At 45.6% G+C, this 24,081-nt stretch overlaps 1 protein-coding gene and 1 long non-coding RNA gene across 5 annotated transcripts in view; one reads left to right on the forward strand and one right to left on the reverse strand.

Moving 5' to 3' along the window:
- LOC132904956 (uncharacterized) overlaps positions 1-24,081 on the forward strand; it is a 181,158-nt gene that overhangs the window by 85,478 nt on the left and 71,599 nt on the right. The window lies entirely within an intron of this gene.
- Positions 1-24,081, reverse strand: part of LOC132904946 (histone-lysine N-methyltransferase MECOM-like) — a 56,455-nt gene that overhangs the window by 4,849 nt on the left and 27,525 nt on the right. Inside the window, exons 1-6 of one of the 4 annotated variants that reach the window (XM_060955799.1) lie at positions 22,601-23,128; positions 18,904-19,287; positions 18,365-18,561; positions 6,676-6,807; positions 5,272-5,398; positions 812-911 (exon numbers count right to left, since the gene is read on the reverse strand). In XM_060955799.1, the coding sequence (XP_060811782.1) occupies positions 812-911; positions 5,272-5,398; positions 6,676-6,807; positions 18,365-18,561; positions 18,904-19,287; positions 22,601-22,649 (989 nt within the window). In that variant the 5' untranslated portion in view covers positions 22,650-23,128. Of the gene's footprint in view, positions 1-811; positions 912-5,271; positions 5,399-6,675; positions 6,808-18,364; positions 18,562-18,903; positions 19,288-22,600; positions 23,129-24,081 lie in introns of those variants that run through there. The other 3 variants (XM_060955802.1, XM_060955801.1, XM_060955803.1) reach the window with 3 other exon arrangements.

Consider the following 24,081-nt stretch of genomic DNA (forward strand, 5'->3'; position numbering starts at 1 on the left):
GTATTTATTTTTAATTAGAAGACTCGATCCTCTGTAAGGTAATTAGGACAATACCCTTTTACTTTGGTCTTGTAAGGTCGTGGGAAGAAATTAGAAGGCAAATAATCCAAGCTTTCATACGACGATCACATCGGTTAAGTATTTGACTTTTCGTTTAATAGCGCTACGCAAACAATGTTGGCCCCTGAAAAAGCTATCGTAATTCTGAAGGCAACCCTCGATATGGTTCGCGTGCTTGGGGCCCCTCTTTTCGAACGGAGCGCAGCTAACGCTCAGATTTCGAGTGGATAACGCGCCTCTCGTTCCTGTATTTTCCTGTCGATTAATGAATAACTTATCCGTCAAATCAAATTACGATTACCAGTTCGATCTGTTGTTTCTATCGAGCACTAATGCTAGATATGAAAATGCGACCGTCCGTATCTGATATGGATGTAGGAATTAATACTCAGGCTGATAATATAAGTAGATGGTTACGAAAAATATGCCAATCTCGATTGCGATTTGTTATGTGTCGCTAGAGGGGACAATTCCCGACGATTTGATTTCAACAGCGTATAACGACGAGTTATTTATAAATCCTTCATGAACCACGCTTCACTATCGTCGACTTTACGGCGATTTCTCGCTTCATAAAACATAATAATAAATCTATTGCTCGTTGATAAAGGTTCAAGGAGGTCGAGGAAGAAAAAATATGAATTTTAACGATTTTGTTTAGACAATCTTATTTTTAAGAGCGAATCGGTTACCTAATCAAATTACTGAAATTTATTACGATCAAAGTATGATTTCTTTTTAAGATACTTACAGTTCAATATCTTGAAATGGTTTGTCGCAGACAGGGCATCTGGTCTCTCCTTCCTCCTCGTCTTCTTTATCTTCGTCTACGGTCCCACTGTGCTGCGAGGCTACAAGCATAGAAAAGAAAAGACACATGAAACGACCCTGCAGAAAGAGAAACGAAGATAGACTGGAAGTCATAATTCCGTTCCACTTTGTGACGGGCTGCGGCTCTATAAATTACAACCCCGAGAACGATGATACGTGACCCGTCCTAGTGTGGGCGAATTACGTGATCGAGAAGCGCGCGGGGAGCCAGCGGAGAGTGGCGTGACAAGTGGACGCCGGGATTGTTCCTGAATTATTAAATCAAACAGGCACTATCGGTTTATCTATCCGTGGAAGAACTCGGTCTATCTATGAGCATCCTATGGACGCGACCATTTTTTCCTAAACGTTGCGTTCTTTCGTTTTTTAACAGAAACGTCGAAACACTGCACTCTCAAAATTACAATTACAACGTTGCCCTTTCAGCCTTTTATTTTTAATCCCGATGAATATTTTGAAAAATCAACGACGATTTCTTTTCAAACAATCAAAAGTTTGAATAATAAACGCAAAACTAAATACATTGGACGAGTGCCAAAGGAGCGAAGAAGAGAGTTAACACGAGAAAACACATCACGATCACTATCAAGTACCTTCTCCTATCGCTAGTCGGTCACGATGCTGCAGTCGACGAAGACAATGGATACAATGATGCACCAGTTAGCTGGTAGAAAGTTATTCTGCAACTGAAAACGCGAACGGGGTGTCGGGGACCGCTTCCCATTGGTAACAGCGAGGTCGGAGTCCAACCAATCGCAGGTGAGACTCGTTTGCCCCCTGCGGCCTCTGTTCACCCCCAACTGACAAGAGCAACGGCAGGTAAAATCAGGAGTCCGTGAACGAGACAGCGTGTAATTTTTAATGATGGAGATTTCAGACCGATCCAACGGCCACAGCCTTTTAAAGTATCCGTAAGTAAAAAAATACACTTTTTAAATCCATATAAGCAATATAGTCTGTCGATAGGCTGAATAACTTAGCCTTTTTGGTTCACTTACCTAAATACGTTATCTTTTAAATGTAAAAGTGTAAGACAGAGATTAATTTTAAATGGTAATTTAATCGTAATTAATGTCATTTCAAAGCTAGACATAGACGAGTTAAAAATATGGAAATAGTTGATCGATCGATGTACGTTGATCGACTATTAGCCGAGCGAATGACAAAGTCGAAACGATACCCGTCCACCAACGGTTATTTAAATCTGCCGCTACACTTGTCCCAACCATATGGTCGAGCGATGGCCCCCAACGGACCTTCATGGGAACCGGGCACAGTCCCTACGCCACCAACTACGCCCTTCGCCACGCAGCCAACCCCCCATAGAACGTTAATCGTTCCTCTATCCACGACTAATTTGAAGCGGCACGCCGTGAATTTAAACAATGAAGGATGCGGTCGACCTCGCGATCTGCTAACAGGGTCGTGCACTGCTCTTTCAAAAAACCATCGCATAGATCGACAGTAGATAGAGACAAAAAATATGTCAACGGTTTCATGGAAGGAAGAATTTGAAAATATAAATAAGAACTTTAGGAATATTTTTTCGTCAAATTCAACCGACTGTTGTCGTTGAACGATTATAAACGTTTCTGATATAATATTGGTCGTTTGCAGAATATATTAAATTTTCACCAAAAAATGAGTATCGTGTAGATCAATCTTGGTATTATGCATCACTATCGAGCACGTTACGAAAAAACCTGGCGGAATGTAACGTCGCGTCGTTGAAAGTCAACAGGTGGGATCCATTGGTACCCCCTGCAGCCGTGTCAGTTGGCGGTTACATGGGAAAAAGTAACGGAAATCAATGTTTCCGTGGCATCGTGACGGACCAGGACCAAGTACATGGCCCCGAGGAGTTCGAGCGGAATAACGGACACCTCGAAGCAAAACAAACAGCTAGTCATCGCTAATATGTTATTCGTCTGCGTGCGTTGTCCACGAAGGTTTAACGGAACAAAATTTTCGAACAGGGAAATCGTAATTCGCATTCGCAAATTCCACAACCATTGCTTTGCACGAGTATCGCAACGCGAGTAAAATGTCAAACAGAAAGTGTCATTAGTTCGATGAATCAGATAGGGTTGTCAACCATTTTCACCGCCCTCCGCGTGCGCGTGGCACCCCCCTCGAAAACAGCGTCGCGTGCCCTTTTATGCGCGGATACCCCTTTTTTTAAGCTGTGCCCTTCCTTTTTTTCCTTCGCCGACCATGAGGCGAGGTTATGCGCGCGTTAATCGACAATACCAGGCTATAAATTATCAGCGACCTTAAATAGAGCCATCCAGAGAAAAAAAGAGATGCGTCTCATGGTTGGAACGAAAACTGGCGGGGTAAGCACCACTGGGTAATAGAGGGAAAAACTGAGCGCCGCGAAAAATCAAAACCATAACTCACGTTAACTGCCGCCGCCCGTTTCATCTACGCCCCCTGATATGCGCCTCGTACAAGCGTGGTTTACCGAATCGTCGCAAAAAGTCGTGCCTGTCTCGCCAACGTAAAACGTCATTCGACGAAGCATTAGTTCGCGTAACTGCCTATCGAGAATGGTTTCGTTCGCGAATATATCCAGCTACTTTGATCGCCAGAGACGGCGCGAACAATCAAGCGCAAATAAAACCGGATATGCCCGAAAGCTTCTCAGGATATATCGGTATCTTCGTCGTGTAGAGGAATCGTGTAAAAACTGATTTCCAAACGTTTCAAACGTATAAAAGAGATCTTATCGCCGTTTTAATGCTGTTCCATGCATAGTCGCACCCTCATGCAGTCGCGTTAAAGCGATTCCCTTAGCATCCCTCCGCACTAGTGAAAAGAAATGATCCGCTCAAGGGAGACGGAGCAGAGATGTCCCTCGCAAGGGTTGCAACGGGGTGTACGCCGTTTGTTTGACATCATTATTCTCGCTGCACGTACCAGATTGCCAGGGATTTCTCGTAAAAATGGTTTCGCCGGATTAACGGCGATTCTGTTGTACATTTTTCCATGTTTCATGGGTTGTATTCTTTTTTAGCTTATTACGATCCCTAAGGGGAGAAAAAACACGAAGAACACGAATAGTTTTGAGTAGGGATGGCGCATCGTTGAAACGATCGAAGAAAAAATGGAGTAGTATTTCTAACGATACGAATTTTTCAATAATCTTTGATTCTCTGATCAAACTTGGATAATTACGAATAAACGTCAGTCGAAACCGTTACAATGAACCTCTCCGGGAGTTGTCAGGCTGACTCGAAATCTAGAGAGGAGTTGGTAACCGAAGTAACCTACCACCCCTTCTTCGTAGACGATTTATAAGTGGAATAGAAAGTGGGTTGAAATCTTCGAAATTTTAATTGGCTGGAGGGTGAGACCGATTTAATTAAGAACGAGTCGGCTGCGCTCCGTGTCTTCTGTCCTCGGAGGAGACGTTTACGAGTTGGTAAAATTACGAGGAAAAATCGCCGGCGAATTAACCGTAGACACCGCGCCGCCTCCAACTTTCATAATAATCCCGCTTTTAATTACCGCGACATCTGGGTGTCGCGTATAGCCCCCTTTAATCTCTGCCTAGCAGTCATCCGAATCCTGACCATCGTGCAGGAGTTACAACCAGATAATTGTCGAGCAGTCAGGCACCTAGGTGGCAACCCTCTTTGCAAATGTCTCGTATATATTTCTCGCGCTTCACCTAATGAAAGTTGAAGACAAATGGTCGTGGAGAACGAAAGTTTCCCTTTCGCTATTGGATTTCCAACTTTTTCCGTAGGAATCGAGGCGCAGTTGGGTGAACGACGATTTAAATTGAAATTTAAAGCGACTCGAGGTGAAGTAACACGCGGCACGAGTACGTCTATCTCGCGATAATCAGCGCTTATTACGATAAAAAGGGGTTAATACGCAACGGCCGACCAGGTGAATCACGCCAGAATCACGGGTGCATGACGAGCAGCTCGTGCAATCAACGATTCACGATTTACCCTCTGTCCTCCCTCGCATCAGATCGGTAATTCCGCTTTCCGAAGACACCTGCCTCCTGTCATTCCGACTTTTACGCGCGATCCCGCACAAGTGCGCGCAAGTCACGATGTGTATCGGCCCGAAAAGTCGTAAAGGCAGCTTGCCCCGCATGTTCGACGATCGGGAATATTTTAATGGGTTTGATTATCTGTTCGCTTGCCCCGTGCTTCCGTTATCACGTCAGTTGGCGAACACTCGCTGGCTCGCGATCGATCTCTCCTTCGATGGAAAAGCAAATTTTTAACGGGTCCGGTTTTTGTTCGATCGAGTAACCGTCTAATGGGTTAATGAAACGTTAACAGCCACAATAACGCAACGAGAAAACGGTATAGCGCGCGTCCTTTCTTGCGACAAGATCGCAGCGCGTTTGATACTCACCGGTCTCTCGATCGCTTCTGTCCTCGGTAGTATTTTCACCAAGCATATCCTGAAGTTGAAGAGGTTCTCGAACACCGAGAAGCAGCTCTTCACCCGCCGCTATATCCCGCACCGCTTCGTACACCATCTGTGGACAATGACACATCCTTGAATCTTCCGACCCTTTGTCGTTGCCTTTCATCGCGATTTATCTCAAGCTTCTTCGAACAATCTCGAGTACCGCTCAATGACAATATCAAAATGATGCTTCGACAATTACGAATCGTGTTACAAAGGATAAAGACCGGTTAAATCGCAAATCGAATCGTCGAGTGAACCAGGAAATCGAAATTCCAATAATTTCTAATTCCCTCGTTATTCGTTAATATCGCAGTTTTCAGCGGTACAAATTTTCCAGCGAATCCATAACAGTCGAACGCAATGAAAGGATCTTTATGATATCGTCAGAAGGTCCCCGAAAAGTCATTACAACGGCGATTCTGTAGGGCTGTGATAGAGCGGGCCACATCCCCCATTCCCACAGCGATTGCAAACAGGGCGTATAGGAAGTCACCGAAACGACCCCGTAGGGTGACTTAATAACTAAACACCCTGTATACACGTAGCTTAGGGAGCGCCCACAACGTAGCCAACGCCATGTGCCATGGTTCGCATAGATAGAAAATGCAAAGGACGGGAGGTCAGGATCAACCTCAAATTGACACCGCGACCTCCAATGTCTCTGTTCAATTTATAGAACCATCCTCAAAGTTTCTGAATAGTTCAATGCGTAAAAACGCTGCTGCTTGAAACGCTTGAAACTCGATACGTGTTTTCTTCTATGAAATAAATACGATTACGGTGAACATGACGATATATCGTCTATTTATTTGAAGAGAATACCGCTGGTCTAGTGGTTGAAAACAACAACTCGGCGACTAGCGTAGTTGCGTGCGGAAGAACAAGAGAGTTAAAATTTTGAAGTAGTGCATTTGGCAGTTACAAATCTAAACGTAAATCTACAAACTTGGTCGCGGTTTCCGTTCCATCGTCGTCTCATTAGCGAGTCACGGAAACATGGCAGCGTGGGCGCGTGTTTTTTTTTTATTAGTTTCGCCAGCACACGTAGAATTAACTACGACTGCGTCTGACACCGTGTAATTAGTCCTTCCTATTAACTGCAACTGTCGATCCAGTGTCAGTTGCGTTGGAAATCGAATTCGTTAGTGGTCAATACCGAACGCCACGCGCGAAGTTACTATCGACTTGTAAAACAAATTGTCGAAACTCGCACGTAAATGGAAACGTTCGTGGTGAGTGGTATTTGTGATCATTACATAAACCGCTACAAAGCCGAACGAGCAATCGTTACGTTTTATGTTTGTAATGTGTCGAATTTTTCTTTTTTTAATTAACGGTTATTACCTGTCCACCAATAAGCACGTGTCGCATATTAACGGTGTGCGGACTGCTAGTGCTTCGAACATACTTCAACCAATTATTTGTTTCGTGGGATGCGTCCAACCACCCCCTGACTCCACTTCCAGCTGTACGAACCTGAAAAAAATCATTTCCCCATAATGTACCACTACAGAAACGTTTTCTTTTTTTCTAACGTCATCCATCGCACCTGACGTCAGTATTGACACTACGAGAATCGTATTCGAGTATCGTTAAGAACCAATAAATATCTATTGGGAACACGATGCGGCCAGTGCACGTGCTGAAAACAGTATGAACGCCAACTTCCGGAGGCGAACCGCAATGTTTTGGATCCGGGACATTGCGTTTAACGGACTACCGCTTACGGATATCGCCCTCTCATCATCCAGTGTTACTTGCCGCTCCAGCATCCACTAGGGTCTCTACTCTCCCTACTTTTAGGGCGAGACAAGTGATTTTTTCAATTGTCTCGCGCGACCACGCTTCGCTCCGAGACGCTTGGCCGACCAAGCGTCTCACCCTGATACGCCCCTGGACAGCCCGCCTTTCGATACGTTTCCCAACCAATTCCCACCCTCGACTCACGCTGTAAACACATTTCACACTTCTGTCGAGAACTTCGTTGTCTATAGCCTTCCTAGAAGAACCGTTTAACACTATCAACGTACGATTTAATTTTAGTTTCGTTTAACGTTAAAAGTGAAAAGTGAAAGAGTTTCCCTTATTATGTAAATTCCAAGATATCTTTTTATATTTACAAATGGATAATGGATCGCAAATATAACGATTCGTCTGTTAGTGAAAAATGTCACAGGAGTTCGTCGACGTAAAGCTTCTTCCTTAAAAGTAAAGGAGGTATTTCAATGCTCCCGTATCAGAGATATCTAAGAGCGTTTCGCCACAGACCTTCGTCAGTTGGTCGGCTTTACCCTACCACCTGCCGGTCACGAATAAAACTAGGAGTGCCCATAAAAATCAATGAATCTCGCAGGTGGATAAGCGTCTACCTTACAGGTAAGTAATTACTGTTACCGTGTCTTGAAGAGTTGTTTCTTACGAACAATGATCAGTGGCTTGTGTAAAGTCTGAAAACATGGGACGAGCCTGCCGGAATTATTTACGTCTCGATGCTTCTGTATTCCTACATCACGTTCTTAACTGTCACGCTTGAATTAACGTTAAGAAGACGATTCTTTCTAAAATATCGGTACGTTATTAAAAGATATGCAAAGACGGATATATAAATTTCTAGGATCCCTAAAATTAAATGAGAATGTTCGCTACAATGTGTCGCGCTCGATTTCCCGACTTCGATGTTTCGGCGACTTCAATGATTACGTAGGACGTGTCGGTTCCATCCGGATATCATTGATCGACACATAGGTCAGGTAGGAACGGTAGGACTAGTAATACCCTATAATACTGGAATAAGAAGTAGGACAGTTTGGCAGACAGGAAAGCGAAGAAAGAAGAGCGAGATGGCAACGATTCTTTCGGCACTCATAATGGCCAGTTTAGCTACCGGGCCTGGTAAGGAGCGTTTCTGAAAGATGGGCACGAACGAGCCATCACAATAGGGCTTCTAGTTGTGTAGCGCGACAGATTAGGATCTCAGGCTAGTAACACCTTTCATCATGATACGCCAACTTGTTACTTACTCGTGCAGCAAAGAGCACTTTTGCGGGGAAAAATAGAAATTTGTTAGAATTCCCACTTCATACTCAGGTCCTCAAGAATTTTTCTACGAACTGCAACATCAACGTGTCCATTCATAAATTCGTTCTTTCCATTTACGTTTCTCCGTACAAAATCGTAACTCGATTATATATAATTACGATAATTTAACATTAAAATATCACTCAAGGTTTGAATTTTATTTTCTCAGTGATTCGTATCATCCTCGTACGGTTGTCGGAGAGTGACCGTTCAGCTGAAGGCAAAGCTCGCAGCAGGATTTCTATTCGCTTTGTCGGCGAGCGCGGACATGTGCTAACAATTCGAAGGACAGATTTGTCTAGCTGTGGATCTCGTTCATTCCCATAATCGTGGCGCAGAAAGCAGCGGCAAACGAGGGGTTGTGACTCCGAGAGTTCTCCCGTCGCAACCGGAACGCGCATTAACATCGGAACTCTTTGAAATTAAAAGCTGAAATAGCCATTCCGGGAAAGGCGAATAGGGATACTCGAAATTTTGACGTTCTCCGCGACCTCCGCCTGCAGATATTGTTCCTTTTATCGAATCGGAAAGAATTAATTACGAGCCGCGCATTATCTTTGTACAATAACGACGAACACCGGTAAAGCCGGTGAAAACTGGGCTCAAAGGAAAAATGAAAGTACGAGTTAAATGGAAAGCAGGAGTAGAGGAAAGGAGGAGAGAGAAGGGGCGAGCGAGTCGACGGGCGACACGCGAATAAATTATAATTGCATGATTCCTTGAGCTTCTTTAGCGGCACGCCGCGCGTCGCCGCGAAATTGCTAAAATTGGCAGAAATACGCGACCATTTTAATTACATTCCCGGTGTTCGTGCTGATTTTTCTCTATGAACCTGCATCCTCTAAAACACCGAGCGATATTCACAGTTGGACGAGTAGAAGGCAACGATGATAATTGAACGTACAGGCGTTGGCTTTCACAACAAGGGAAAACGCGGAAAAATAGTATAATAGACGAAGGAAATGTCTATAAAACTGCGCCCGCGAATATTTCCTTGCTTCTTACTTTAAATTTTCGAGCCGTTAGCGACCCATTCGAACTCTGCAGCAGGAAAATCCTTCGAAACCTAATTTGTTCGTTCGCGCGGGCAAGAAAGCTATGCACCGGCTGAAAGAAAAGGACGAGAAATCGGAACAAGCGACAAGAGGCGACAAGATGTATCTCAGGCTTTCGGTCGATCTGCGGGACACACGGCCAGGGGATTCCTCGTTCGCCCGGCATGAGGCCCACAGGACACAGTCGTGTCGTACAAAACATGCGATCTCTTCGTTTTTCCTTTGTAACCTCACACCTTCGACAAAACCGAACCGACGAAAGATCTTTCCACGTCGGCTGGGTTTTACCGAAAATACCCCACGAGAAAGGAGACAAGGTCAGACAGCGCGGCAGATCTCCGTGGATCTTCATCTCTCAATGGACCCTCATAATCGGCGAGGTTCCGCGTCGTTTTCCACATTTCACGAGGATCAACCATCGTACGAGGGAAGAAACGATCGTGATCTTTTGCCGTCCAACCCGGCGTATCTATCTGGTGGCGTTTCCTAGGGAACATCGTTCATGGAACGTGTCCATTCACAAATTAAAATACCGTACGCCCAGGTCAGAGCTTCTCGCGTCGATCCTTTTTCGAAGCTCTTAAAAGATGTCCTTTCGGCTCGAGTGAAACGTTGCTCGGTGGAAATATCGTTAAACGTGTAACGCTCGATGGTATTTAATTTGAATCGTGAAAGGAAAAATAAGTCGGGTTGAACGGACGAGAATGTAAAAATAAATGAAAAATATTGTCCTCGCGTAATTTTAATGTACAACTATAACGGCCACAGAGAAAGGGGATGAGAGAGAGAGAGAGAGAGAGAGAGAGAGCTGTGCGACGTGGTAACGAGGGACGAAAGTTATGAATAAAGTGGATCGATAGCATATGATAGTACCGTGATGGCCGACGCAAAAATGCTTTTAGCCGACACAGCGTGTCCGCCCCCTCCTCAAAAATCGACCTCGCAACTTTCCTGATTCGGCAACTTCAAGGCATCGCAACGTTTCCATTCGAGCTTTTCCTGATATAATATTATCGAAATTTTTCCACGACACGACTCTTCGCCTAATTCCACAAATACGAATTGACAATGGTCGGCGACAAGAATTCTTGGATCTTTCCGAGTTGATCAGAGTCACGGGCGACACGTAGATTACAACAGCGACAGTGAACCGTCATTATCGTGCTGTGACGCAACAATGGCATATCGAATTCCATTTTCATCCCTCCGCTCGTCGACACCGGGGCGAAAGAGAGACTCGTAAACATCGTGTGCCCCGGCACAGCGGTGAATTTCCCAGAGTTTCGAGAAATTCGTTGGGCGTCGCGCGCCGGGGAGACTGAAACGGTCAATTATCATCCCCTAAATAACAGGACTGTTTACGATTTCAAGCGTCGTATAGCGCCAGCGCAATCCCCCAACCAAATGCGGCATTAGCCATGGCGACATCTTTGCTTAATTTCCTCTTAGTTTAAAGCTTGCCCCTGGGAGGAGATCGTAGACGACTCGAGCCGACTACCAAAGTCTCCTGCCGCCCTTAATTGGTCTGCGATTAATTTCTGCCGATCGTTCGAGGATTCGTCCGTTTGCCACGCAGAAACTTTCTGCAGAAACTCTCGCGACTGTTTCAACGGCGTGTCCTTTTTTTCGCGACTGTCAGAAGCAATTTATTGTATCGAATCTGCCGTTGGAGAGAGAACTCGCGCGACGGTCGGTCGAATTCCCAAACGGAATGAAATTCGAATGAAGCCGATATCAAACCGACGGACCAACTTTAATTACGTTTTTGATAACGAACCATACGTGCGATAAAGAGACGAAGCACACGAGCGCGAATCGTAAAATCAAAGCGCGCGTTACGCAAGCGCAAGGATATCGGTGTCTAATCGCACGGCTGCGTCCACTTCCGGACAAAGACGATCGAGTTTTCCATTTAAACGCAGAATACGATAAAGAACGATTCGTAAGTACGACTCGACAAAAGGTAAGCCTGGTTTTTATGTCAGAACGTCAGTTCTCTGATTCATGCGCTGTTCGCCGATCGAGCAGACTTTTCTCCCCGATTAGGTACATATTTTCCCGTACTTGACCCACTTGACTCGTGCCGGAAAAGTAATGCAAGTAATGACGAAGCAAACGGTGCCCTTCGACCCGTGTCTAACGCGCAGCAGATGCCACCCCCGACGCGCGTTCACGGAACCGACTCCGAACCTCTTTCTCTCTGTATTCCATCGTGTTTCTAAGGGAAGCTACCCTTCGCGTATCTAGCGGTATAAATTATATCCGAGTCGCGTCACTGCCAGCCCCTTATATGATCGATCATTAGAGAGACTAGCCTGCCAGAAAATTTGCCAAAATCGCTCGACTCGTATTTCCTCGAGAAATTCCGCCAAAGGAAAGATAATGAAGTTTCTTCGTTTGACGAATGATCTTTGGTGTTCCGAAAATTAACGACGTGGCTCGTTTTCTGACCGTTTGCTTTCCTCTGGATTCAGTTCTGTCGGACGTTCAAAGGACAAAGTCAAAGTTTCCACTTCAAATTACCCGTATATTTTTCCTTTCGATCGAACAAGCGCGATAGAAGGCTGTTTTATTTAACGAGCAACATAGCATCTCGTTGTTGGAGAGAGGTAGGCCGTTCGTCGATGTAAGTACATCCCAATTAATGAATCCCTGGCGAAACAGGCGGGACAATTAAGTTGACGCCGGAACTCGTGTAGCTCAGGCCTGCCAACGGCGTCGTGATTAATGCAAGCCAATGGTGGAAGGCATACATGAAACGCCTCCAGGCTGCAGTGTATTCCTGTGTATATTGAACTTAGGCTACCTTCCCGGACCGGACCAGATTAGTTCGGTCATTGTGACGGGGCCTGCGCGCTCGTATGCACAATCTGTCAACCGTTCGCGTACCAAATTCTGCCAATCTCGGACTAAGTAGACCTATGTGCGAAACCGTCCTATGGATAAGCTTGAATTTTCCAGCGAGTTCCAATAATCCAATGAATTAAATCGTCGCGAACGAATCTCTGATTACGCGATCGAAGGAAATATCGGTAGGTACGATCGTACGATGATTTTCGCTTTCGGCGACGATCAGTTCGTTTCAATATCGTGGCCTGTAATTCCATCGCGGCGACTGGAAATCATCGAACTGATCAAACATTCGACCAGGCGGATCAAAGCGTCGCGTCGCCATGAAACACGATTTCCCTTTTTTTCAAGCTACTGGAAAACAATGATTGCCATTGATCGCTCGTCGATTCGTGGTTACGATATTGAGTTTACATTTTCAATGCAGCGACTGGCGTGCGTCGATGAATATTGCAAATAATACCGAGCTGTTTAACGATAGATTCGTTACGCGGTACTTTTTTAATGGACGAAGCTAAAAATTTCGTTGCATTGGAGAATAAAATTACCGATTTCGATTTGCAGGAAGGTAATTTCCAACGATATTTTTACCGAAACTAATTTCGAAAAATCCAACGCGATTCAAATTGCCATTTTGCATTCTGCTCTCCCTCGAAAACGTTTTTATGGACAACACGAATTCCGAACTCGCGGAGTAAAAAGATTCGGTAAACGTTCTTTGGATAAACGTAATCTCGTGGAGGAAGGAAGGTGTTTTCATTTTGCTCCGGGTCACCCCTAAAGAGTAACAGTTTCGCAGATTCCAGACAATTGGCGGCACATCAAAGGCGTCGATTGTTTCCTGTAAATTATAACTAGGAGGGCACTTGCATGACTTCTCGTTATGAGTTGGTGAACAAGTTCAATTAAGTTCACGCGACGAAAACGAGGAACGGCTTCCTACACACGCGGAGACCTTATCCGGCGTCTGTAGCACCATCAACCCCATGAAACTACCCAAACGGCAGAAACACTGTTCCGAGAAAGAGATCCGGAGCTATAGAAAGAGAGAGAGAGAGAGAGAGAGAGAGGAAACGTCGAGGGGAAGAGCGAAGCAGGACGTGGTGACAACAAGAAACCAGGAAGGCAACGAGTTAGTTATCAAGTCGTAAAATTTTAACTGTCGTTTGTATCTCGAGAACGTTTTCGATTCGTGATATTGCATTGGCACGAACTATCTCGACGATTCACAAAATTGAACTGAGAACGATTCGAACAAGGAACGAATTTCAAAGAAAATTTAATAAACTCTCGGTGTGTCGCAAGATCGAGGGATCTATTTTAGGTTTTTAGCCTTTGGTCCAGAAATGAGCGTAGTAAATCGTAGTGGTTCGAAGGGTAGCCAGTCGAGGGACGAGAAAACCAGCGTACAAGGAGCGATCCTTTGAAGACGATGATTCCGACGACGCGTCTCCATTGTATCGGATAGCCGGGTCAGCCTGACGACCGGGCAACACGTGTCTGTTATGTCTATTATCGACAGATAGTGGGGTAACGAGCGGACGAGATTTATCACCCTCCGTTGCCACCCTAGAGAAACGAGAAGCGGAGGGCTGCGATGGTAAAGCGAGAGAGAAGGCCGGTTTACAGCTGGTTTGACAGAAAGAAAGGCCAGTTAAAGCCTTACAGTCGAATCTCGCGCGACGCGTGCTCGTTTCGGCCAAAGTATACAAACGCCTTTATCCGGAGGAAATTTATTGGCCTGCCGAGACACGTGTACGTAGCATCTCATCTAGACAAAGACGAAGAATTATGTTTTATTAGACAAGGAATTTTAACAACCACGTTAAACTAGACATTTGCACGAACGATATTTTCACATTTAGTACTTTCTACCACCGTAACTTTTTGCTATAACCAGGCGAGCGTTTACTTGAACGACTGGATCATGGGGCGAGAGTAAAACTCGTTGGATGTAAATTTAAATGTCAAAATATACACGTTAACTATTCAGGTCGCGCGAAGCTGTATCATAGCTTTATTAACATAATAGGAGAAGGTGCAGCCGCAAACAAGCCTGGGCAAACCTGTCAATCAAAAACCCGATCCTCGAGAAAAGGGTTAGTTAGCCGGTGGCCTGTGCATTCTTGGCTTCACACAGGATAACGTATACGATACCACGGTGCATGTACAGTTAAATATTTTCATGCCTATTCCTAGACTTATTTGCCCCTACGTAAGGTCTTATTGCATCCCGTATTACTTATTATTAAAACGATCAAACGATTCGAGCTACTTCAAAAGGTACGTTCTACTTTCGATCGAGCTTCTTGAGAAAAGCGCGCTAGCCCCCCATGCAAGGGGTGCAAAAGTTCGCGTTATAAGACCGAATCACCCCGTTGACCGGTAGATTCGCATAGATGGTCACGGCTATCAATGGGGATCCTTTAGCCGGGACACGTCTGACCGTCTGACAGGCCTCACAATGCCAGATATTCCCCGCGTCACTGATTGTCACTTGTTTCCTGCCGATTTTGTCCACCGCGGAACTTTTCTCTCGCTCACCGTTTCTTTCTCCGATTACAAATTCAAATGACGAAAATCACCAACCGCGTAACCCTACGCCTTGAGAAAGCGAAGGTCACTGCGTTGCCTCGAAGCACCATTCCCTTCGTATTATGGCGACGAAGAATATGCACGGCATGTGGAATGCAAAGAAGAAGAGAAGAGAAGAGAAGAGAGGAAGAAACTACCGTCGCGTTGCGAATCGCGCGCTTCGCGCCGGCCAGCTTAATAAGAAGCTGAATCTGAAGGAGGCTGAATCGAGAAGAAGAGAAGGTGGAGAGAAGGAGGGAATGAGCATAATGTGGCTCATTGTCGAATCGCTTCCGGGGCTTGACCTCCAGCAACGCCCTAAAGACCAGTTCACCTGGACAATGTCCACGAATAATAGGCACCGGTGGCGTGCATTGTACGATCGGTAGGTACGACGGATACGTAGATTGTCTAGAATACGTGCTTCCAGATCGAGCGAGAATTTAATAATATCCACAATAAGATCCGTCGGCACCACCTACATAGACCCCTCGATGGTTCTCTCGATCCTCTACATCGTTTTCGTCACTCGTAAGTGGTAGGCGTAGAAGGAATGCCCTCGCTCCATTGCGAGGACATTGTTATTTCAATGAAGATCGTCTCGAACGAATTCGAGAAGGGTGCGTTGTTCGCTCGTTGACGGCGATTAAGTAACGTTTTGAAAACCGTTCGAGCTCGATGGAGGCGCGCCACAACGGGGAAACGGTACGGGATCGCCCAGCACGGATTCTCTGTTTCTCTCTTTGCGACGCGTCACAATTTGTCTCATTACTGGACATCGGGGTGGTTGGTGCGGTTCGCGCGAGGACACGTTTCGTCGAGAGTCGCCATTTATATGATTTGTCAGCGACATACGTCGCTAATGGCGCAGCTTTCCAGCCGATTTGTCGAAAAAGTGGCCCGTACGATCAACGAGGCGCGTGTGCCTGCTTCAATATGAAAAACAACCCATCTTCCGTTCTTTTTTCTACTCTCCCCCGTGGCCGCTTGAAAAAACCAGCCGGCGGCTTGTACTCGAGGACGACGAGAGGGGTCGTCAGCGATCACGTGGAAAAATTGACGATGCTTTCAATATGTCGATGAGCGAGCGACGCGAGAAGGAGAGCAGACGCGCCAATGGGGGTGGGATTCAACCCTCGTGTCCCATATGGAAATGGATGTGTTACAAAGAGAAATGTCAAAAATCAGGATTAATATAAAACACCTTGTTCAATGCAAAATACAATCGTATTCAAAAAGATATGAAACATAGAAACATCCCCTAAGCACGTAATTAACGGCATCGTATCTTCCAAAGACTAGATTCGAAACACGAATAACAAGTAATGCTATAAACGCGACGAGATTGATCATTTAAGACGGATTCTCGAGATCATTCGGTAAATTGGAGCTGTACCCTCGACACGAGGGTCTCACGGCCGAACGAGCTAAGCCTAAGATTGGTTTAGTCGCCGCTATGGCACGCCGCGAGTCGGCTGTTCTGCGGATCACGCGTCACCGAGCAAAACGCAACCGGAAAAGAGGATCCCCTTCTGGTTTTCTTTGGTTTTCCATTTCGCACCCCTCCGCGAGTATCCGAAAAACGAGACCCGGCCAGTATGGCAGGTGGGATACCAGCGATACCTCGAACGACACCCCTCGATACCACGACCTTCTTCCCTTCGTTCTGCTTCAGGTGTGTACGCGGCGAATAAGTATTCACAAAATTTGAGGAAAAATTTCGGTTTGAGCTATTTTTTGTCTCTTTTCCTCCGACATTACAGCGCGACGCTTTCGCTGCTTGTTGTTTACCTCTTTCCTTTCCGTTCTATTCAACTCTCTCGTGACGTTATTGGCTCGATGCATGATTAATATTCGAAATGATATACCGACTCATATTGATAGTGGTTTATCGATAATCCAGTTTCCATCTTCCCTATCTCCCCCTTTCAATTTGGAAACGCCTTTCCCCGAGAATGTGAGAAAAGGATTAGGATTAGGGGATAGCGTGCGAATCGATGGAAAGGGATCCCTCGTAGATTTCTCCAATTTCAGAAAAGGATCACGCGGTCTGTTAACCGTTCGATTGGTTCGTTACTACACCACCGTAACTCGTGTATAAATTGTATTGTCAGTTATTTCACAAACATTCGGATCCTCGAGTAACACTATTTCACAAACGAGTAAAAATATCCGAAATTCATCCCGATCGATCTTCCCTCGACTCTCGTCCCCGATTTAAAGAGACATTCGAAATTCTGTGAGAACTCGAAGCCAGACCTCTGTGTCGCGATGTTTTCTCCGTTCGTGCGCTCGCACGTTTACGCGCGTGGGGTTGATAGATCGGCCCGACGAAACGAAGGGGTAGTTTGGCTTTAATCGATCCTGTAATCGCCGGTCCGACAGTTGGCCCCGGTTGCCTTTTTGTCGGCAGTTAGATGGATGGCGCCATTTACATTTTGTCAGTGCGACATGCGCTAACGTAACATAACGTTGCCGCTATCATATCTATCACACCCTCTGGACCGGTACACGACCAGTTTCCGATTCTCTCCGCGCCGTAATCTCGTTTCGAAATGGATCAAGTTTTTCCGCGAGGCTGCAGACAGAAGATTTTAAATCATCGCGAATATAGCTCGGAGACGAACGAACCTACGTTGGGTAGAAAAATACGTGTATTTCGCGAATCACACGGATGAAAGATCTTGGACTTGTACCAACGATTTCACAGACTACTTCTTCGAGTTTGACTTTGTGCGCCGATTTTACGGTCGACTTAAGAACCAACAGAGACGTTCGAGCTCCGGACGAGTATCGAAAGAATTTTAGGGCAGAACCAGAAGGAATAGAAAGGAATGGAAAGGGAACTGTCCGAGGCGAGTCAATTGACAGATCTGTCAACATGGATGACACCTTCGGCGTACGAGTCGACCAGGTGTCTACTTTCTAACCGAAGAGACGATTCCGTTTATCCTCTCTTTTTTCTCCCCTATCTTTCTCTTTTCTTCATTTTCCTGTCTTCGGCATCTGCCGGATAATACCAGGGATTATAGCAGGAGGATAGCGAACTCACTGACACTGGTTTCGAGCAAAGTATTCCTCTACCGGATCCCGAGTCATAAACAGATCGATCATCTTTCAAACGGCTTCACGAGAACCCCTGCGAGATGATATCGCGTACGAATCCCTAGATTCGCGGAAAATTCTCAATGTGTCTCTTTCGAGATATAGTACAAACAACTATATTAGAAATTCCGCTTAATATCCTTGATTATAGTTCGAGTGAACAAAACGCATCGATCGAACGAGTTGCGATCATTTACTGCAACGGCGAAGAGTCGTCGAGAATTTTCTAAATTTATCTCGAGAACGCCGGCTATCGTTGTTCGATCGAGCATCGATTCGCTCGCCACGTTTACCTACGCTCCGCCTTGAAATCCCATCGAACGAGGACGAAGCGATAAGCACGCTCGCGTATCGTAAGAAACACAACTCACCTCCCACGCGTAACGGGGGTTGAAAGGCTCGCTCGCCCATTTTCCAAGAAAAGGGCCGAATCTCGCACCCCGTGGAATGTCCTTCCGCGCTCGAACCTGAGGGCCGCCCGGTGCCGAACCTCCCACCTCCACTTCCGGTACCGGTGATACCCACTCGCGGTTAGATTGCTCCTTTTGTTCCTGTTTGGTCGCGTCCTCTGCAAAAGCCGAATTGAAATCTTCAACGTGGTAAACGAAGGTAAGAAGGTAGAAGCTGCGTTTCGCGATAATTATATCGCAATTTAACAGATTAAATCCTCTCGATAAACCGTCCATGGTACGGTAGATCGTTGTTGTGTAACCTACTATTCTAATCCGGTCAATTAACCACCACGTCTCTCGATAATTTACACCGTAATTCGTAACATTAAGCGGCCCGCGCGGCTGACCTAGTATTCTAATTTACGCAATTAGCTTGCGCCATTCACGACGATTCGAGCGGTGGTTTAAGAAGAAAGACGAAGAAAATAAAGGGGGAAAAATGGAATTTATTCACTCACGATACGCTTCGTTCCTGTAGACGGCGTCTCGTGATCTCAAATACTCCTTCCTGTCAGCCTTCTCGCCGTATTCCCACGAAGATTTCTCCTCGTCCCTGGACGAAGGTGGTCTGTGCTGTTCCTTTTCGTAATTCTGATGTTGCTTCTCCATGGCGGGCGAATAGCCACATTGATAAGCCGGCCTTGATTGCGGATTATAATCCTGAGACACGTCGTGGACACTGGTCGCGTGAAGAGCCTTCAGATCTCTGTATACCAGATTACTGGCAGAGTTGCTGCCGCCACGAATCGAACCGTTTTCCTCCATTTCTTGATTTTCGCCGGTTCCCCCCGTACCTCCACCGGCCGGCGTGCCTGACATCGACTCGCCTTCGTCGCTGCTTCCTGAAACAACGCCAACGTAAGTTGATAAAACGCATGCGCGATTTAATAACACGTTGCTTCGTGTTATCGAGAAATATCTTAGTGTTCTCGAGCAAGATCGAAAACGTAAAAGTCGATCAGTCGTCGATCGTCGTTCGAGCGATAGGTCAGAACACCCATCTTCGCGAAATAAGATGCATTCGTTTCAGAATAATTTTAAATCGAAGTATCGTGTCGTCGATTGAAATTCAGTTTATACGTGAAGATTTGCTTGAAGAAACTCTTGGTACAAGATCAGAGAAATAAGGAAGAACGCGTTCTTAAAACGTAACGATGTCGGCGATGGTCTTTAATTTGCAGAAAAATCGGTACTCTGGAATAAAGTTCTCTCGTCGCCGATTCTGCGTTGTAAAGTTCACGTTTAGCGAAGACAAGGCCAACCACGAGGAGCGAAATTCGTAAAATTATATCATCAGAGAAACACGGAGGAGAAAAAGCAAAGGAGGTATGCTGGTTCCCGAGAAACAGCAAATTTATCTGTCCCCTTAGCGACTGGTCGAGATCCTAGGTACACAAGGACAAGTGGCGATCGAACAACGCTATCTCCTCGGTCCGTCGCGTCGGTCGTTTTCTCAGTCACAGAGCTACGAGTGTACAATGCGACACCCGAGCCAAGGATGTTTGACGCGATAAACCGAGAACTTTATTGTTCCCCTTACCAGGCTCTTTTAATGCGTCGTGAAACAGTCTCGTGATGCGACAAAGTGATGCGTCGCAGGAACCGAACGTGCGAGCATAGAATCGCGACACGTAGCTTTTGGAGCACGTAGCTCGCAGAAATTCGACGTGTACTCCGCTATCTTCGTTTTATCTCTTTTGTAAGACCTTACTCACAGCTTTCGCTTTCTTTTGGCTCGCATTATCACTAAGAACCATCCTGTGAATCTGGATTTATTTGTATAACTCCGGACCGAATACGACGGGCCATTCTAATGCCGAACTTATCTTCGAATCGAACGATATCTCCGGCGTTCTATCGGCTATCTAAAAACAAACTATAAACCGTGCGCGCTCTCAAGAATGACACGGAGGGACCTGCGACGATCGAGAGTCCTCTGCAAACGTTGTAAGCCCTGTGAATCCACGGCTAAGCAAATTGCCGACAAACTTGCAGGTGCATTCGAGAGGAACTCACACCTTGGCACGTTTCCTCGTCTATGGCGTCGATCTTTTATGATCCACGGTCTACCAAAATTTATCTCTTACCTACATTCGTGATAACCATTTTGGGACCACAGTTTGCGACAATCGAAACTTTCTTCGATCAAAACGGAGCGCCATGGTGTTTATAGAATAAAACGTTAAAAACATTCGTTTTACGATGGCGGCTTCGATTCCATTCTAATCGAGAAAGTCAACATCGGATTAAGGATCCCGCGAGTCACGTTAACGCGAGCGAGCCAGTCGTAAAAGAAAACGGTGATCCCGCGTGGTGGGTCGATCGACACGAAACTCGCAGTCGAACGTTAATACGGAGATATCGAGACGCGCACGCGTTGTTCCTAAGAACCGTGTGTCTCGATTCGAACGACCATCGAGGAGAACCGTAACATCTTTCTCGATCGTGCTTGCTCCCGGATCGAGGTGAAATAATCGTAAAGATACGTCTTTGGAAGCAGGGAGGGATGATCGCGCGGTGACGCTACAAAGTCGATAAACCGAAATCCGGCCTGATCGATGAAACAAACATGATTGCGTGGATTTTAGCTTGGCTTCCGCGGAAGATCGTAAAGAAGAACTCTGTGCGCGACTTAAGAGAGACGCGCAGGGAGCTCGAAGACCTCTCGTGCGACTAGTCGATACGATACAACAACAATATTTGGAAAACTCTCGACGTCACAGGGGTCTTTGACTCCTACGGGACACGAGTGCTCGAGCACTTTCTCCCTTGACAGAACCACGAGTACTTAAACCAAACGCGATGTTATCCACGATGATAGCGACTCGAGAGGCTTCAAACTCGATTAGAGTAAAGTGCCGCTTTGCCGCGACTTAGAGAATCGAAAATTGTTCGTGGGAAGATCGACGTGACTCCAGCTTTTTTCTCCTCCTCTTTTTCTTTTTTTCTTTTTTTTTTTTAGTAGTTAACCCAATTAAAGTGTTATTAAGGTACTTATGCTTGAGAAAATTTGTGTACTCATCGCATACACGCTACATTTTATAGCATTAATTTTAAACGAAAGGTTCAATAAGTAATTTAAAGTTATTTCCGTGCACATATTCGAATTATGCACGCTATACCGATAGAAAAAGAAACAAGTTTGACGAATTATCGTAATCGACGAATGATGCGTTTAAATCATCGTCAAATATTGCGTTACACGTACAAAGGACAAACGGAACGTGAAACGATTTATTGGGCCAACTAGACTTGGGTGCGAACATGTTGTGCGCTGAAAAATAAGAAACCAGTAGACGGCCGGAGATATTCGTCGACGAATCCCGGAAAAGATAATTAAGCAAATTGGCAGGCAAACAACGGGGTGTCGGAAGAGCGATTGCATCGTAGACTATATTCACACGCGCGTAAACCACATTGCCCTGACCACACAGGATGTCCTGGCGATACGAAGATCCTGATGGAAAACGGACGCGTACCTATTAGCGTATATCGTAAACGAGAAAGAAAAGAATTTCCGCGACCATCATCTAATCACAGCTCCGTTTGCGTTGAACATGCGATCAAGGTTAATACAATATGACAAGAATGGTTAGAACAACGTATATCTGAATCCTATGTGAAGAATATTTTGGTGATAGGAGTATCAAACTCGTCACGGATTACCAGTTGATGTAAACCAAATTAGATACAAGAACGAATCTCTGCAGACCAGCTTCCGGACGGGCTGCGGTTGAATTTCCTCGTGTCGATACTCACAAATATAACGTGTTTGCTCGGTAGTTTGAATACCATGAATTCAAAAAACTGAATACATAACCGACAGAAACTGAAAAAGGACCGGCGAATAATATTTTGCAGATTCGCGATATCATCGACTGTGATTGGAAGAGGCAAATCAACGATCGTTAGATTAAATCTATCTAATCGTCCGAATACACGATAAAAATAGCGCACGCTGAATATAAATTTGACGGTATTTAAAAGTTTGCCGTGTACATTGAATAAATAGTCTCGTTTTATCGGCACACTTCACCTTTGCTCGTTTCTATTGCAGGCTTTTAAATTACTCGACACACCTACGACGAGTGTACGATTCATCGTTACTCCGATTCTCTTATCAACTGCTTTACAACAATTGTATATAAAACTTACCGTTCATCTTGGAGTCGACCGTGGGTCGAGACAAATCGAGACCGTTCATAAGTGCCGATCGAACAGCCCGATCCCGGTCAGTCGTACAACGTAAAATCACTGTCTGTCACACATGCTATCACCAGAAAGTCTCACGATGACACATGATTATTAACACAATCCAAATAGCAAAAGAATCAGACGAATTTCTTGGCCAGTAGTAGCGTTCATGATCGATCGATCGATAGGCATGATCATGGTGCGATAAAAGGCAGAGTGAATGTAGACGCTTGGCTTGAGCGGCGTGGGGCTGAGGTGCTCGCAGGGGGTAGCTCGACTTGGAAGATGTACGATATCGGAAGGCGTGCGCTGCCCGGAGAAAACACGATCGAAATAAGAAACGGATGACGAGAAGAGCGCTGCTCCGCGTCAGCTGGCTCTTGGCAGACTAGAGGATTCGAAATCTGTTCAGAAGAGGATGGCACAACGAGGGTTCCAAAGGGAAGCCAGGGACGATCCACGGGGTGTGGCATACCTGCTTCCATCGAGACCTCTGGTTGGCCCACGGGCGGAGCAACCCCTATCGCATTCAGATCCCCACCAGTTCACCACAGCATCCCTCGAGAGAGCGAGCAGGAGAGCGAGAACGAGAGACGAAGCTAACGTATACGCTGGTAGAGGAACAAGCTGCGGCTGCCTGACTGAGTCCGAAAGACCGCCGCCTTTGGAAGGGGGTGGGGAAGAATCAGAAAACGTGACTCTGATAACGAAAGAGACACGTTGCTGCCCCGAACATTAAACACCGACTGGCTTTTCTTCGCACGATTCATAGTTTCTTACAGGATACGATTTCTATCGATCGATCTATTCGACGTACGGTAACCATATCTTTCCTTTCCTTTCGACCATCTTATTTAAATCAAATGGAATTGTACAACTTTTTAATAATAATAATTTGACCAAGACGAAGCATCGTAGAACGTACTTTACAACGTTCAAGAAGATGATGTTTGGTCGTTTTTCTCTTCAAATTTCATTCAACGACTTTCGATACGATGTAGGGTATATGAAATAAAGTTGAGTCTTCGATTCGCCGGCGACCAAGGGTCAGATGTCAGCGTGCGAAGAAATTTTTTCCATCGCGCGAACCCCTCTATCGAAACGCGTGCAAGTTGGAGAGGACCTCACGCAGAGTCAGGGTCAGTGGAACACCTATCGAAGTCTTTATTGGACAGGCTCGGTCACCTTTTTCTTCGGAAAGTAGCTGTCACGGGGTTGTCTAAATTTTTTTACAGCCACCGTTCACAATACGTTTGCGGTCTATACCTCGGACAGATTGACTTTGAAATCAATCGAAGTAGTAGAATTTCGAAAAACGTCACCTCCGTTTTTTTCCTCACTCTTTCGTTCGTAGCCTTTGAATAACTTTTCTGCTTAACGGAAACGTGTAACTGAATCTACTTGAAGGCCGTTGCACCTTCGTTATAGACGTCTAGAAGCGA

Source organism: Bombus pascuorum, chromosome 3, assembly GCF_905332965.1.
Source record: "Bombus pascuorum chromosome 3, iyBomPasc1.1, whole genome shotgun sequence".
NCBI classification, from domain to species: Eukaryota; Metazoa; Arthropoda; class Insecta; order Hymenoptera; family Apidae; genus Bombus; species Bombus pascuorum.